The 16227-nt window shown below is 39.1% G+C and overlaps 1 protein-coding gene across 1 annotated transcript in view; it reads left to right on the top strand.

Annotated features, from left to right (window-relative positions):
- LOC147097290 (fibrillin-1-like) overlaps window positions 1-16227 on the top strand; it is a 465058-nt gene that overhangs the window by 410002 nt on the left and 38829 nt on the right. Inside the window, exons 51-58 of the mRNA XM_085972115.1 lie at window positions 4848-4916; window positions 5541-5666; window positions 6472-6591; window positions 7126-7248; window positions 8523-8654; window positions 8759-8884; window positions 11279-11485; window positions 16020-16145. Of these exons, the coding sequence (XP_085828241.1) occupies window positions 4848-4916; window positions 5541-5666; window positions 6472-6591; window positions 7126-7248; window positions 8523-8654; window positions 8759-8884; window positions 11279-11485; window positions 16020-16145 (1029 nt within the window). The remainder of the gene's footprint in view (window positions 1-4847; window positions 4917-5540; window positions 5667-6471; window positions 6592-7125; window positions 7249-8522; window positions 8655-8758; window positions 8885-11278; window positions 11486-16019; window positions 16146-16227) is intronic.

Genomic DNA, 16227 nt, shown 5'->3' on the forward strand with positions numbered 1-16227 from the left:
ACATGCTGGGAATTAATTGGCCACTTGAGGGAAAATTGCGTGGAGCTGGCTGACACTTTTTTATGTGCGTCAGAAACCCCACATTCGGGGAAATCCGACCATTCCCCACACAAGCCGAAAATCGGGGCCATCGTGTTAGCAGATGCACTATCCCGAGCACCCACAATGAGTCATGTGAGCTCTACTGAGGAAGACATGGATGTTCATGTGAGTATGGTCACTGCTGCGCTGCCCGTGTCAGACACAAAATCAAAGCAAATAGCAGAAGAAACAGTAAAAGATACAGTGTTACAAACAGTAATAGAGAACATTCATCATGGTTGGCCAAAAGGTTCCTGTCCAAAGTACTATCACATCAGGTTAGAGTTAAGTGTCGCAAGTGGACTATTACTAAAACAGAACAGAATAGTCATTCCACAGGCTCTACGTCAAGACATGCTCAGAAGGATTCATGAGGGACACCTCGGAATTGAAAAATGCAAAAGGAGAGCAAGAGACACTGTTTATTGGCCTGGCATAAATAAGGACATTGAGAACATGATAGGCAAATGTGAGACATGTCAGAAACACCAAAACAAACAAGCAAAGGAACCAATGATAGTAGCTGACTTACCAACAGCACCATGGCAAAAGGTTGGTATGGACCTCTTTCATTTGAATGGTAAAGACTATCTAATAGTGATTGACTACTATTCTAACTATCCTGAGATGGCGCTGCTCTCAAGCACATCAGCAAGCAGTGTCATAATGCATGTTAAATCCATCTTCGCCAGACATGGAATTCCCAGGATTGCCGTTAGCGACAATGGTCCATGCTTCAACTGTAAGGAGTGGCAACAGTTTGCAGCACATTATGACTTTCAACACATCACATCCAGTCCTCTGTATGCTCAGTCGAATGGTAAGACAGAGAAAGGTGTTCAAGTTCTCAAACAGCTACTGAAGAAAGCAACAGAAAGCAAGTCTGATCCTTATCTCGCCCTGCTGAGCTACCGAGCCTCCCCTTTAGACTGTGGTTCTTCACCTGCTGAGCTCCTAATGGGTCGCAAGTTGCGCACCACGCTACCCTGCTGTGCAAAGGAAAAGCAGAGTAAGGAACTGAGACAGAGACTTCAACTGTTAAAGCTGAAACAGAAATCACACACTGACAAGTCATCCAAAACTATGAAACCATTGACAAGGGATGATGTTGTCAGGATTGAGGATCCAAATGCATGGAACAGGAAAGCTACAGTTCTTGAGGAAGTAGGACCAAGGTCATACACTGTTAGAACTGAGGAAGGACAGATTCTCAGGAGGAACCGCCGTTCCCTCCTGAAAACACAAGAAACTATCCAAGAGCAAATCGATGACAATGCCGCAACTGAATCTTGTCACTCACCACCAGAACAATCTAACACAAACACACATACAGGCTCTCATGCAAACACATCAGACTTACCTGTGCTGAGAAGATCCACACGTGAAGTAAAAAAGCCTGATAGACTTAATCTTTGAGTACAAAGAAAACTATAATATTTTGTTTAACCTCTAATGAAGGGGGATGTAATGATCAGTAACATGTCATTCTAGAATGGTACACTAGGTGGAGCTGTATGTTTATTGTGGACTACCCACAAGGCAGTAGTCAAGATGGATGCCTGTACACTAGTCCACATGGCTGAATGAATGACTAGCTCAAGCTAGCTGTTCATAATGAAAACATCTATTTATTTATGAACATAATAACAGAGTCATGTTGGGATAGGAGGAGTGCTGAGCGAAGTGCCCGTAGATCCATATTGTGACCTCTACAGTTTCTAATTTACATTGCTAATTTAAGCTCAGAAGCTCAATGCAAACTGGTTAAATGTGCAGACGCCGTCAAACTAAGAAGTTCAGTTGAATCTGAGGAGGGAGCCCAAGAACTAGAATATAAGCTTGACAAAATACTTAAATGGATTAAAGAATGGCAGCTATAATATAACAGACAAGTGCTAATTGCTGCAAATAGGAAATAGTGAGTGACGTAAATACTGCATGACTGTGAAGCTGGGCCAGGTGCTTACCAAACTCAAATATGGTTCTTTGTATCTTTCCCTGTGATTCAGAATCATATCTCACAGTTTTGCCAAGTAGCTCAAGCAGTCAAAGCAAGCAGATTATAGACACACTTCAATCTACCATTAATTCACATATAAACTGCCATGTCTAGGATTTCAAAGGCAAATTTTAAAAATGTTCTGGTTCTTATTAGCTCACCACACCAATCAATTCTGACCTAAGCCTCAAGAAAGTACCACCATCACATGGGTTTTTTTGAAAGCACGGAAAGCAATACTTCTGTTTTGAACTGGCTAATATGGCAAGTTTCCCCATAATTCATGCTCAGCATATGACGTTGACAGTTTTCCAAATCCACTTCCATCTAGTCGTGTAGAAATTGTCTGGGCTCTTCTTGCTCCACAAAGTTGTCGATCACTGACAGCTTTTGTTTTTGTAACAAAAAATTACATTCAGAACAATACCACATTTCGAACCATCCAGAGGGCTGAACTCTGTCACTTTATACTGTTAGCCTTTCTCCCTTAGTCCTCTCATAGGGAGAATCCAGAAAAAGCCATAACTTGTGATTTCTAATTTACATCCTACTTTATATAATAATAAAAAAATAAGTGGAATAACAAGATGCAAGAGGTAACTGACAAAGAGCTTGACCCTTCTGATTACTAGAAAAACATGAAGTTCTACTGGGTACCAATGGCAATCTCTGATTCTTATTGACTGATGCAATCTCCAACATCCCTGGGTCAGCAAGCGGTGATTAACTCTATCTTTGAATTTCTGCCTGCAAGGGACTAAAGTTTTCGGTGACAACATTCGCTAGAAGGAAATTCTATGTGCAGCAGAATGCTGTGTGAGGCTTCATTAGTGGTATTGTCGGCAGAGGTTCAGGATTCATGCAGAACGTTGAGGCAAATTTGCAGCTGTTCTTGCGTTTTTGGAATAAACAAAGATCTGGCTTAAGTGCTAACAATTTATTATAGATCTTGCAAGAGAATTGGCTATCTATCTCCATTGTTGTAGAGGACTCTGACATGGATTAAGTCATCCTTCTCCAGCCTTGTTGATCTACACACAGGAAATGAAAGTGTTTAACAACAAATAGTTTAAATCAAATTTTAGGTCTTTATGGCATTCAGTGGATTGGAGAATTCCAAAACAGGAAATGCGTTATGATTTCAGTACTTATCTTAAACTGATAAATGTATTGTTGCAAAAAAGGTTTAATAACAGCCAAAATTTCATAAACTATAAGACCATCAGACCTACCAAGCCCACCCCACCAAGAGAATTGTGCAACCACATACACTATTGACAAATCCTTAACCAAACAATCTTGCTCTATGCATTTAATCTTAGAAATTGCATTGTGCAAAATTACCCTATGATTAGCACGTTCATATCAAATTTTTCTCTTCTATTTTAATGGAAGCAAAACCTATATATTTTAAATGGGTTGGCACCTAATTTCTAGGCTTTAGTGTTGTACACATCTGTTTCCTGCCAACGTAAATTATACTATTTCCGTCACCCAGTACTTCGATGCCCTACAGTCAATATGACAATTCCCTTGTAACTACTTCAACAGATTTATAGCACTCAGCAGTAATCTGTTCCTTAAGGTAAACTGTGAAGAAGATATTCCTTATGTTAAGTTTTCAACCAATGCTTCCATTCTTGTACTGAGCAGAACTCGATTTGTGTCATTTATTTAATCTTAAAGCGAGGTAAATTTAACTGTCAAGACAGGAAAAAATTTTATATTGGAAAATTTGACTCAATTATTCTTCATTTCTATTTTTTTTTCCTAGAAAAATGCAATATTAGAGATACAGTATTTCCATTTATTCACACACACATTGCTTATAATGGACTGATCATGATAAACTGATTTGTCTATTATATTTTGGCCTAAATAATCCAATCAGCTTTATTCTGACTTCTGAAAATAAATAGGTTACCTTTAGTGTTGATATAATGGCAATCTTAAAACCTAGGCCTATTCTAGCTGCCAATGCATAAAGAGGGGAACAGTGCTCAAATAAAAAAAGGAAATGCTAGCGATACACATTAGATAAGTCAGTGCCTGTAAATAGGAAAGACGGGTTATTATGCTTCAGATGTGTACCTTCAATCATTTGGGTGTGATGAAGTACACATCTGAAGTGTCATTATCTGCCTTTTCTCTTTACAGACACTGACTGACCTGCTATGTATTTGCAGCATTTTCTGTTTTTATTTCAGTGCTCAACTAAAGACCTGTAATCTCCATGTACCATTTCCCTGTTGATTTTACATTCTGCTGCCATTCCAATGGAGGCCCAATGGAGGACAGGAATCTCCGATTCGCTAAGCTAAAAAAGATACCTAGTTTAGTTGTAAGTGGAAGGCCTTTTCACATCTAGGGCAGCAGAAGCAGTGGTTGACAGGTAGTGCTTTGCACATTTAATGGGATAGTGATTAGCATCAGAGTCATTAAAACAAAAGGCTCTGTCTGAAATTTCCAAAATAGTCTAGAATGTTCCTGAAATGTCGTGACAATTTCTGTCCTCTATAACCAAAGCCGTAAGCATTACCTGGAACACATTTGGTTGGGTTTTCCATTTTTTGTTCCCTTTTCACAATAGTATGGATAATCTAATATCTACTATAATTGGAACACACAGTACCAATGAATTTATCAGCAATTAAAACATACAAATAGCTAGATACTTCTAATTTCTTTTCAATTATATGAAAAATTAAATATATACAAATTCATTTAAAATACTGAGTTGATTTAGCCTTTTTCAATTCTATTCTAGAAGCATTTGGAAAACTCTGCCCCGGTGGCTTAGTTGGAACCACAATTGGTATAGATGGTTCACATGTAGGTAAGGTCTGATTTAATCTTTTTATATACCATGGAATCAAAGTAATTGCCTGTTTGAGTGCCAGCAATTGGAAGTTTGATGAAATAGAGACAGGTAATAAGTTCAGTTATAGCAAGCAGTACATTAAACATGAAATTGCTTCATTCTCAATATTAGCATCTTCTCATTCTTGGTTGTAAACCTGACTGGAAAAAACATTATTATCCTGAGAGAATTTCCTATAACAGAGAATGAATGATTCATATAAAAGCAGTTGAGTGATTTGGTTTGTATATTGAGAGAACAACTGCACGTATCAATTCCCTTGAATCAGTGCAAGATACTCCAGTGTCTGGATAATAGAAGACTAGCTCTTAAATTGTCATTGTAAATGGAATGTTAATTTCACTATAAGGGCAAAGTTAGTCCATCAGTTGCATAGAAAGTGAATTTTAACTGGTTACATTATACCCAAGATTGCTATAAGCAGATTTCACTGTTGTAACACCTTTCTAATATTAGGCTTTTGCTTGTTAGCTATAGATTTGTTTTTAATGTGAATCAATTATAATTAGCAAGATTATATTGCCAATGATGGCGCAGTTGAAATATAAACATTTTTCCACATTTTTTTCCTGATGAAAGATACGGATGAATGTTCTATAGACCCAGGAATATGTAAAAACGGGCAGTGCATCAACACTGATGGTTCTTTCCGCTGCGAATGCCCATTTGGCTTCAGTATCGATTATAGTGGAATCAAATGTGTAGGTAAGTTCTCTTGAAATGCAGAGAAAACAAGGGCTGCAATTAATATTCTTTAACACGTCACTTTCCTATAGGCAAGAGACGGTTCCTACCTGGTCTAGGACTTGCAGTAATAGGAAATAATTACACCTCTCCAGCATCATTTACATTACCAACTCTAAGCACTATGGAAACAGCAACAACTGAGATGTCACTGGAGGGAGAATGCCAATACATACACAATTTTCATTAATTTTAAAGTGGTAGGGCTCTGAATTCCTGGGCCTGGGAGGGTGCTCTAATGCGCAAGCCAGGTGCTGGAGGATTGCTGGAATTTTGGGAAGGACCCAGTTGTAGTTGATCCTGTCTTCTTTTATCAATGGGGACCATTCCACCAGAAGTTGGAGTAGGCCTTCCTGTGTCCACCCCCCTTCCTTGCTCATAAAAGAACAGACAGGACTGGCAATATGGAGTCACCTGCCAGAAATCCCATCAGTTCTGCCACCTTTGGCCCACAATGCCAGTTTTGTCATGGCAGTTGAAAATCTATGGTTGCCGTGGGCTGTCCCTATCCCCACCCGAAGGAGCAACAAGGCGCTGCTTCAAAATTTCTAGCCATCTGTGGGGCAGACACACAAGTGCCATAAATGGCGTGGGTGCCCACCCTTTTAAGCAAATGACTCAATCTCTCTGATTCGGGATGAGGTCACGGCCACAGCAGACTGGTGAGTGGAAATTCCATCCCACTGCACTTCTGCCAATGCAGGGGGGGGCTCCAGGAATTTCAGGCCGCGAATTCACTTTTTCTGTTTTATTTCCCATGCAACAGATACAGATGAATGTTCTGTCGGTAATCCCTGCGGCAATGGGACATGTACTAATGTGATTGGTGGGTTTGAGTGTGTATGTGAAGAAGGCTTTGAACCAGGACCAATGATGACTTGTGAAGGTAAGCTTTTTCCTTCCATTTTATTTGCACACACAAATAATAAAACTAAGCTTTTTGACTGGTCCAATGGGTAAATGCACATGTGGCACTGAGTCACACAGATCAGTAAGGTCCTGAGTTTAGTCGCTGATATGACTTGACCTAATTGATCTAAGCCAGGACAATAATGGGGACAATACTAATGGTGGCATCCCTGAGGTGGGGAGCAGAAACATTAGACAAGGTTTCTACTTTTGATCATTGCCCAGCTACCTTCCTGTTGGATAGTGCACATGTCTGGAGAGGAGGTGAGGATGGAGTTGAGTTCAGCTGTAATGCTATCCATCATCAAATATTGGGTTACATACTGGATAGCTGCAGGTGCCTGTTGGAACCATGCCCCATGTTAGTCAACACCTTTAACAGAAAGGAGAAGGTATAGCGAGTAAACTGGGGGAAAATGCTACATAAATTGAATAGAGTAAATTATATCCCATTTTAGTGTTTGGGGGAGGAAAAAAATATTTTATTCTTGTTCGTTCTTTCCAATACTAGACATCAATGAATGTGCACAAAATCCTCTGCTTTGTGCATTCCGTTGTGTTAATACCATAGGAGGATATGAATGCAAATGTCCTGCTGGTTATGTTCTCAGACAAGATGGGAAGATGTGCCGAGGTGAGTACGAATTTCCATTTTAATATTTGATTCTCTTTTGAGCTCATCATGTTGTAGAAAGTTAAACATTATTCCATTTTGAACATTATGTTAATACCAAACTCAGATGTTGCTAGGATTTCATGTAGAATAGAGCTCTCTATTCTCTGTCCCAAACTTGGAACATAACCCCAACTTTAGAAGAACTGTTCTGTGTTCATCTGTTTCAGTGCAAATTTTTCCATTTACTACTTCAGTCATCTTTATGGCCTTGCTGTGGGATTTGCCCACTTTATAGTCGGCATAGACGGACAAGACTTCATCCCACGGGGTAGATAGTGACTTTGTGCAATAGTGTAAAACGGGTGAAAGCGAGTCAGTAACCCATTTTACATCTCTCCTGATTTCTATTTCCATTGACTTCATTTACTAATGTGAAGTCAGTCTGTGTTGGATTTGAACCAAGACCACAGAGGTTAAAGGACAGTGCAACTCATGAACCATCTAACCCCAGGATTTACAAATTACTACTTTGTACTAAAAATGACTCTAGTTTCTAGATTTAACTTACTTTATCAGTATAATAATATTGATAGGTCACTTGATAACAGGTTTCACAAAAATAGTCAATAATTAGCATTTTAGTTGTTAATCTCTCTTTTTCGAAGACTTTACCAGAATCTCATCTTTGATTTAAGAAGGGGACATGTGATTATTAGTTATTTCATACCCATGAAGGTTAAAGAAAATCTTGTATTTATATAGTGCCTTATCATGCATTTCAAGGCACTTTACATGCAACAAATGATCAAATGCTGCAGGCATTTAAAGCACAGCAAGATCCCACTAAACAGCAATGCAAAGAATGGCTTTTAAATCTATTTTGGTTAAGGGAAGAATGTTGGTCAGGACAACAAGAAAACTACCTGCTCTTCTATGAATAGTGCTGTAGGACTTCAATGTCCACCTGTACAGGCAGATGAGACCTTTAGTTTAGCATCTCATCCAAAGAATAACACTCCAAAAACCCAGCAATCTCTTTGTGTCAGCCTAGATTACGTGCTCAAGTTGTGGATTTGATCTTAAACCCATAACCTTCTGACTCAGGCAAGAATGCTACCAATTGACCCAAACTGACACATATAAGTAGTAAGTAACTGGCTAATTAGCAAGCACGATAGTTCATATCCTGAGTCAGAGGTTCCTTCACTTTGTTCACTCTTGTGTATTTGTATTTTTTTAAATTAGTGCTTGTAATGTTAATGAAAACCACCAAATGTTGCATATTTTTGCAGATCAGAATGAATGTGAGGAACAACTTGATAGTTGTGCATCAAGAGGAATGATTTGCAAGAACTTGATTGGAACTTTCATGTGTATATGTCCACCTGGATTAGTGCGCAAGCTAGATGATGAAGGATGCACTGGTAATGAAACAAGTCTTTATAAATATCTTGTCCTTCAGTTTGCAACATACTTGAGTTCATTTTTGCAATATGCCACACTAAGTAAGTGTCGTAATTTTATCCAGATGAAAATGAATGTCGCACCAAACCTGGCATTTGTGAAAATGGTCGCTGCATTAATACCCCGGGTAGTTACAGGTGTGATTGCAATGAAGGATTCACAGCCTCTTCCACGCAGACAGAGTGTGTTGGTAAGTTTGATTTTTATTGAATGATAAGGATCATTAGTTTTAGTGGCAATTGTAATTTTAATAGAAATACTACGGCCTGAATTTCCTTGGTATTTTGCTGCTGCACCACAGTAACTTCACTGGATTTGACGTATTTTGGTAGGGGAGGGGACAGAACAAAGGGCTGCTTCTAAACAAGGTAAAGTATGCACCACAAGAGAGACTAGTAACAAGAAGATTATACAAGTAAACAAAATAACTTTCAACATCATTTACAAAAAGGGCCCAAATAGGCTTAATGCGCTCAAAAACCAATAAATCAACAGAGACAGACAGCATATACCCAAGGATGCTCAGTGAGATATGGGGCAAAATCTACAAAGTACTACCAATCATCAGGAAGGAGTCAGTGAATAAAGGGAGAGCTGGCTGAACTTAAGACAAGTTAACATGGTACTCATTTCCAAACAAACGTGACAAAGCACAGGTAACTAAAGGTTCCTTAATGTTACATTAATAACTGGTACAATAATGGAATTCATCATTCTAAACAAACCTGCAGTTTTCCAATTTTGGCATCTGGTGTCCAACATTAAACACTCTGAGATCAGGATGAAGCACCCATACTCTACCAACTGTCTGTCTTAATCCCAACTTTGGAAGAGAAAGCCTCCCTACTGAATTAATATGATTTTTTTCCTTATTTCCACGTCAGACATTTTATAGTCTTTCAGAATGAGATTGGTAGTTCAGTACCAGATTAGAGGCATTTTTAATTATCTACATCCAGACTCGGTAGGAACGGCAGAAATTATGGCCTGGATTTTGCGGTCAGCAGTGAACAATGGCACTAGCCCTTCATTACATTTATACTTGCCCACTGACTTTCTGTGGGCTTTTGCACTTGAACTTGTGGTTATAAGAAAGCCAAGACAGTGTGATGTGCTCTACAGGAGATCTAGGACCTGTGTGAACAGGGCAAGCAATGGTGTGTCTCTTGCAGAATCCTTACTGAGCCTAAACTAGTAAGTGTAAGTTAGAATAGTTAATTCAATGTCAAATCATATACAGAAAGCAAAATAAAGAGGGAGAAGGAAATATGGGATTAAAATAGAGATATAAGAGACAGAAAGAAAAAGTTTAAAAAAAAAGTATTTTAAATTTATTAAATCTCCAACAATAATTAAAGTCTGAAGGAATGAGACTCTACACTTGTAGAAGTTAATTTTTAGTCCCAGAGAGGTTGTTTGGCAGTAATTAAGACCTATCACGCCATTAAAAATTCACTTAGACTTGAATGGACAAGCCCTAACTTTTTCTGGCGAGTTTATTGTGCATCTATCATGTAAGTACCACAACATCACGCCGTTCCATGTGTTTCAAAGCCGAGTCTCTCAGCGAGATACTGTTATAGCGAAACTTCTGGAGGAGCAGGGCAACTTGGACAACAACTTCCTGATTTCCGTGTTTAACGGATGTGTGACTGCCGGAAGTTGCTGTCTGATTTACTCTTTAATAACGGTGAGCGTTGATAACCTCAACGTAATTTCTACTGCAAAATCCAGGCTTATATAAACCTATTTGACTTAGGAATGTTACAACTATCAGTGGGAAGGAGAATTTTATCCTGTCAGTTTGGTCTAGATTCCAACTTAGCTGCTCAAGGTGAAAGGACAGTGTGCTAATCTACAGCACACCTAATTCTTTCAATAAGGCAAAATTGTCAAGTAGTTATATACAAATGGTAACCTAAGTGAAAAAGTTCAAATTATATTGGTTCATTATTTCTATCATAGTTCTACTTGTATGTTATTGTAGCTAGACGATTGGTTTACTTGCAGCTTTTGAAATAAATTAAACACCATTATGAAGCAATTTAAAAACTGAATGATTGCTTTGTAAAAAATACACTAATAGGTGGATGCATTTATTATAAAGTAGTAATGCCACTGACAGACATCCTTTACACAGCTCCTAGACATGTCAAAATGAAGTCTTTATATCCAATCCTTCTTGGAAAAGGCAGCTGCAGTTCACTTTAACATGAATTATTATTAGCTATTAGTGTTTTTTTTTAATTCAATTATCACCTAAGGAAGTGAACTTCTAAATAATAGATATTGATTGTATATTGGTGTGCAATTTTAAAGGAATCAGTGCTTTATAAATTCATAAACCATTTCAGTAATTGTTATATCTGTTTCAAATGCAATATTGGCAATGATGTTCAAAACCTTGGGGAAATGCACGCAGCAACAGTGAATGTTGTCCAAATTATGTAGCTCTCAATGCAGTCATAAATCTAATGATGTGGATGAAAGTAGCTGGTAGATTTAACTAAGCTATGGTGGCTAACAAATTACTCCGCAGTATTAAAGTAATGTAATTTATAATTTCATTGCATACTTATTGCAGACAACCGCAAAGGTTTTTGTTTCACGGAAGTGCTACAGACTATGTGTCAGATGGCCTCCAGCAGCCGAAATCTTGTTACAAAATCAGAGTGCTGCTGTGATGGTGGACGTGGCTGGGGCACACAATGTGAAATCTGCCCACTTCCAGGAACAGGCACCTTTAAGAAACTCTGTCCACTTGGACCTGGTTACACCACAGATGGAAGAGGTAATTATGCCGGCTATTGATCAAGGATACTCCGTCATTTATCGCATTGTTTTTGTCTTATGTTTATATTTAAGATAGTAATACACTTCATATATCTTATTGAATAATAATAAATTAAATATAATGATCCATAGCAATAGTGCTTTCATATAAAGATAGTTTTAAATTTGAAAGAGCTCAGCAGTGTTTTTTCTTATTTGAAGAACTTTGAAGCTACATAAAATGTTAATTTGTGAACCATAGGGTGAATTTACAGATCCTGCAGTCCTAGTGGGAGCCGCGCTTGAAGGAAATGCAGGTTAAAGTATCGGTGCTGCACTGTTGTAGCCCTATCCACAACTCATGCTCCCTTTGAGTTTGGCTCCATGCTGGGAGCACAAGATCAGTGAATTTATCTTTCCATTCACAAAATTGTATCTGCCGTGTAATATTTCTGCACCTTAGTCTGGGTTACCGCACCTGTCCCTGATGATTATAATTCAGGTAATGATTCTGAACCACTATGGTGTCTCATGATAGCACTGTATAATACCTGCCCATAGTATATGTGTTAAAAAGCACAAATGTGACCAAAGTGTCTTGGGAAAGAGATCTGAGAGCAACGATTGATAAGTGCATGGAAATTGATATGGGATTTGACTGTTAAGCCATCAGCTATAGTAAAAGTATAAAAGATATGCTCATGGGTAAATCTTACAAGCAAGAAACAATCAAGTGATTTGCACATTAGGAATCTCAAATGCTGGAAATGATGTGGTGCAGCAGGTTCCAATATAAACATGATGAAGGTGCTAACAATTTATTTGGAAAGAAATCAGGCAAATTGCCCAAGTTGACACCCCCATGATGCCACCATATGTGCAATATTTCTTTAAACTGAAGCCCTTCTAAATTCCTAAAGATGATGTTCTCATTGGCTCACAATGGTGTCATAGTATTATGGAAATTTAAGGATCTGATTATTCGGATCGTGCCAGTTCTGAATATCTGGGTTACTTTATAGACAGAAGGCATTATTTATTAATTTCAAAAGGTTTATCCATATTTGAGAAAATGTATTTTCAACCCGAACAATTTCAATTCTCGATCACAGAATTATAATGTGTGGGTGTTGTCTATTACTTTTAACGTCTTGTGTATCTGAGCTGACAACACCTATTCAGTTTAAAAATTCTGACCAGCAGAAACGGATCCTCCAGCATGAAGTGAGCGAGTGAGGTGATGGTCAGGTCGCTGGGTTCCCACTCAAATAACACAGCATCAGAAATCATAGACCTGATTGTCCATCGACATTGCCTGCTTTTGCAGAGAATGTGCAAGAGCCTCATTCGAGCTTCAAAAACTATGCAGATGAAGGCTAAATTGGCCGACATGCAAAATCTTGGAGTTTGTGATGCACACCAGCTGTGCTCTCAGCATGCCCATTAAAACTAGATATTAAAGGTCAGTTATGTTCTGGCCTAGCTGCAAGGGTTTTCTTAAAGCTGACCTGCTCTAAACTATTGAATTCCATTTTACTTCAATTTTATGGGGATTGGATTCAGTGCATCTCCTCTTACTAGATCTATAAGAAGATCAAAGAAGGGATGTTAGGATGATCAGATGGCCTTAGAAGTGCACTACCTCCTCTCACCATTACCCAAGTAACCTTCTCTACAGGCCTAGACACAGCCAGATGTAATGTTGGAGGGGAACTGTTTTCACAGACTGAGATTCAAAATATAGCCTGTTGTAGATTGGAGGTTTAGGCCTCTGTAGCAGTATTTGAGCATTCATGAGAGATTTTCTGACTAGTCGTAGGACATCTGGCACTGGGGCTCTGCTGCAGATTTCCCTAGCATTGCCACGTGCTCTATAGTGGACTGTAGAGATTAATCTGGTGAACCTATTTCTAGTAGAACAAGCTAGATGACTGCAGTAGACAATCCTACTCAGAAGCAATCTTTCTTTTATAAACCGGCCCTGTAAGGTTCATATCCCTAACCTTAGCAGCTGAGGAAGGATATTAAAATTAGCCCTCAGACATCAGATTCCTACTCCTACACCCACATGCTGCTCCTCACTCATGCTCATTGCTTCTCAAACTCACTACCTAAATCCTCAGGGTAAATGTACCTGTGCTGGTGCTTGCAGTAGGTGGAGTGAGTAATGGTGGTATGCTGTGTTGCCCTAGTAGTTCCAGCTGGTTTTGGTGGCATGCCAAGAGAAACAGAAGAGGAAGAAATGTTAGAATGCTGTTTGCTTGACAACCTTCAAACATGTTTGAATGGCAATATACTGTGTGGCATGCAATTGTACTTGAGTGTTTCCTTTTGTAACAATAAGTAACTGAGTAGGGAGTGAAGAACTTAACAAAAGAAGCATGGTATTAGCTCTGAGTTAGGGTATGGAATTCAGCCTCACATTGCGTTATTTCCTCTATGCACTCATAGCTGATAGTCCAATTAGGTCTCGTCAAATCATGTAATTGGTGTTCGATGAGCAGGCTCTTCTCCAGTGCAGGTTTGCTCCATCCTGTTGTGAGCCCATTTGGCCTGCAAACAGAACCATAGTATTGAGAAGTTGTAAGTTTGAAGAGCATAATCCAGTAACACCCAAGTGACCATCCTGCATTCCGTGTGTGTGATGTGTGGATGTATGTGTATGCTGCTACATTGTGTTGCAAGGATGTTTGGTGTGAAGGTCTTTTGAGAGAGTTTTGACAGTGAGAATATTAAGTTATATCTTGTTATACGGCCATGAAAGAATTGAAAGAGTTGTTAGTTTGTCCAGATGACTTCATGGGGCAGCCTTACAGGTGTAACAGATTGAGAGGAAACAGTTTGTGGGATACACAGCTGACACAGCTACTTGGTAAATAGCATTTTTGGGTCATCTTGCCTTTGCTGCTGTCTTCAAGTCTAATACCTTCTTCCCCATTTGAATTTAGGTTCTGGAGACTCCATTAATTATTGTGGCAACCTGCTCCCAGGCGCTGCACACAGGTATACTTTGGGGTCTGTGCTCTGGTGTAACCAACAGGATAGTCCTCCTTGGGCATACTTCGTGCAGCAGACCTGCTAATGTATTACAGAATCTGAAGTTCTTCGGCTGTGACACTCCCTTTAGTTTACTTTTGCTGCACTTTCAAGTTCTTCATTTCATCTTGCAAAGTAACAATGTTACTAGCTCTGCCACTGCTCTGCTTTAAGAGGCTGCTACGTACCTTCAGTATAGGCAGCAGCACTCCTAAATTCCAGCCATGTAAGTGTAAACTTCCAATAGATGTTCACTCTTGCTTCTATACCACATGATTATACTAGACATACTAATGTAGGGTTTATTTTAAATGATTTGGGCTGGATATTCCGACCCCACAGGTGCGTACGAGGTGTGTAGGCACCCGTAGGGGCCTCGCATGCGCTAAAACCTGGCACTTCCGATCTGTCAAGAATTCTCTTGACAGATCATCCGCCTACCCGGGAGAAGGGCCTCCGTGGGCAGAGAGTTCCACTTTCTGCACCACCTCCGCCTGCTGAAAACCTTTAAAAATCTTACGCCTGTTTAAAAAAGTTTTTAAAAAGTTAAAAAAAAAACTTTTTTCACTCATTTATAATTTTAAAATACTTTTTAAAAAGGTAAGTTTATTTTTAACCCTGTAAAAAACATTAATTATTTTTTTCAAAATTTTTTATTTGTTTTAAATATTTAATTTAATGTAATTTTAACTAATTTTAAATATGTGATTTAAAATGTTTTTTTTAATGTTTAACTTTTTTAAGTGATCCCCATTCATACTTTTGACAGATCTATGCATAGAGACCTGTCAAAGTGTGAAGGGGATTCCCTTCTTTGATTGGTTCCCCATGGCCCACTTGATCCCAGGGACGCTTGCGAACCGCCTGGGATTCCTGGGCCTCTGCACGCGCGGACCAGGAGAGGCCCAGGATCGAAAGTCTCGGGACCTACGGAGCCAGCAAGTAAGTGCATAGATTTTTCCAGATCGGAGGCATCCGCACATAGGAAGCCTCCGATCAGAAATTCCGGTCCCAATATTTAGACTTCTGTATATTACACAAATGTGTGTGTATCTAGATAAAAATAAAAACATGTGTTTGTTTGTGTGTGAGTGCGCGCGTGCGATATTGATTAGGATGGTCACTGGTTCAGTCTTGCTCTGTGCTGAGTTATCTGATCTTGGCAGATGTTCTAGGATGCTACATTTGGTCTCATCATCCCTGCAAAGGGGAGTCCCAACTTCGGATTGCTATGCAGTCACACCCACCCCCCCCCCCCCTTTACATATGTGGACATTAGGTGAAGATTGGGCTTGGCACACTTCATAGTCAGATAGCCTGCCAGCACTCGTTGTCTGGACACACAAAGGAGGAATGACCAATTGGTTACGGTAAGATAAGGCAGCTGTGCTTCTGGAACTCTACCACATCATCAATCAGCACCTTCAGAAGATAAGGGGAGCAAACTATTTTGTGCTCTTTTAGCCCAATTTTTTGATATCTGGAGTATCTTTAAACAATATTTTATTTTGTTTCAGATATTGATGAATGTCGAGTTCTTGGAAACCTGTGTCAGAATGGACAGTGTATTAATACTGTAGGATCATATCGATGTTTATGCAAGACTGGTTACACCACAGACCTCACTGGCACATCTTGTGTAGGCAAGTATTTTAAAAAGTTTTGTAGGTACAAAGATAGAGATCATACAGTGTTATAAGGATAGGTTAATGGATACAAGCAATC

The sequence above is a fragment of the Somniosus microcephalus genome, chromosome 32, assembly GCF_052327205.1.
Source record: "Somniosus microcephalus isolate GS21.2 chromosome 32, FLI_Smic_1.0, whole genome shotgun sequence".
In the NCBI taxonomy this organism is placed as follows: Eukaryota; Metazoa; Chordata; class Chondrichthyes; order Squaliformes; family Somniosidae; genus Somniosus; species Somniosus microcephalus.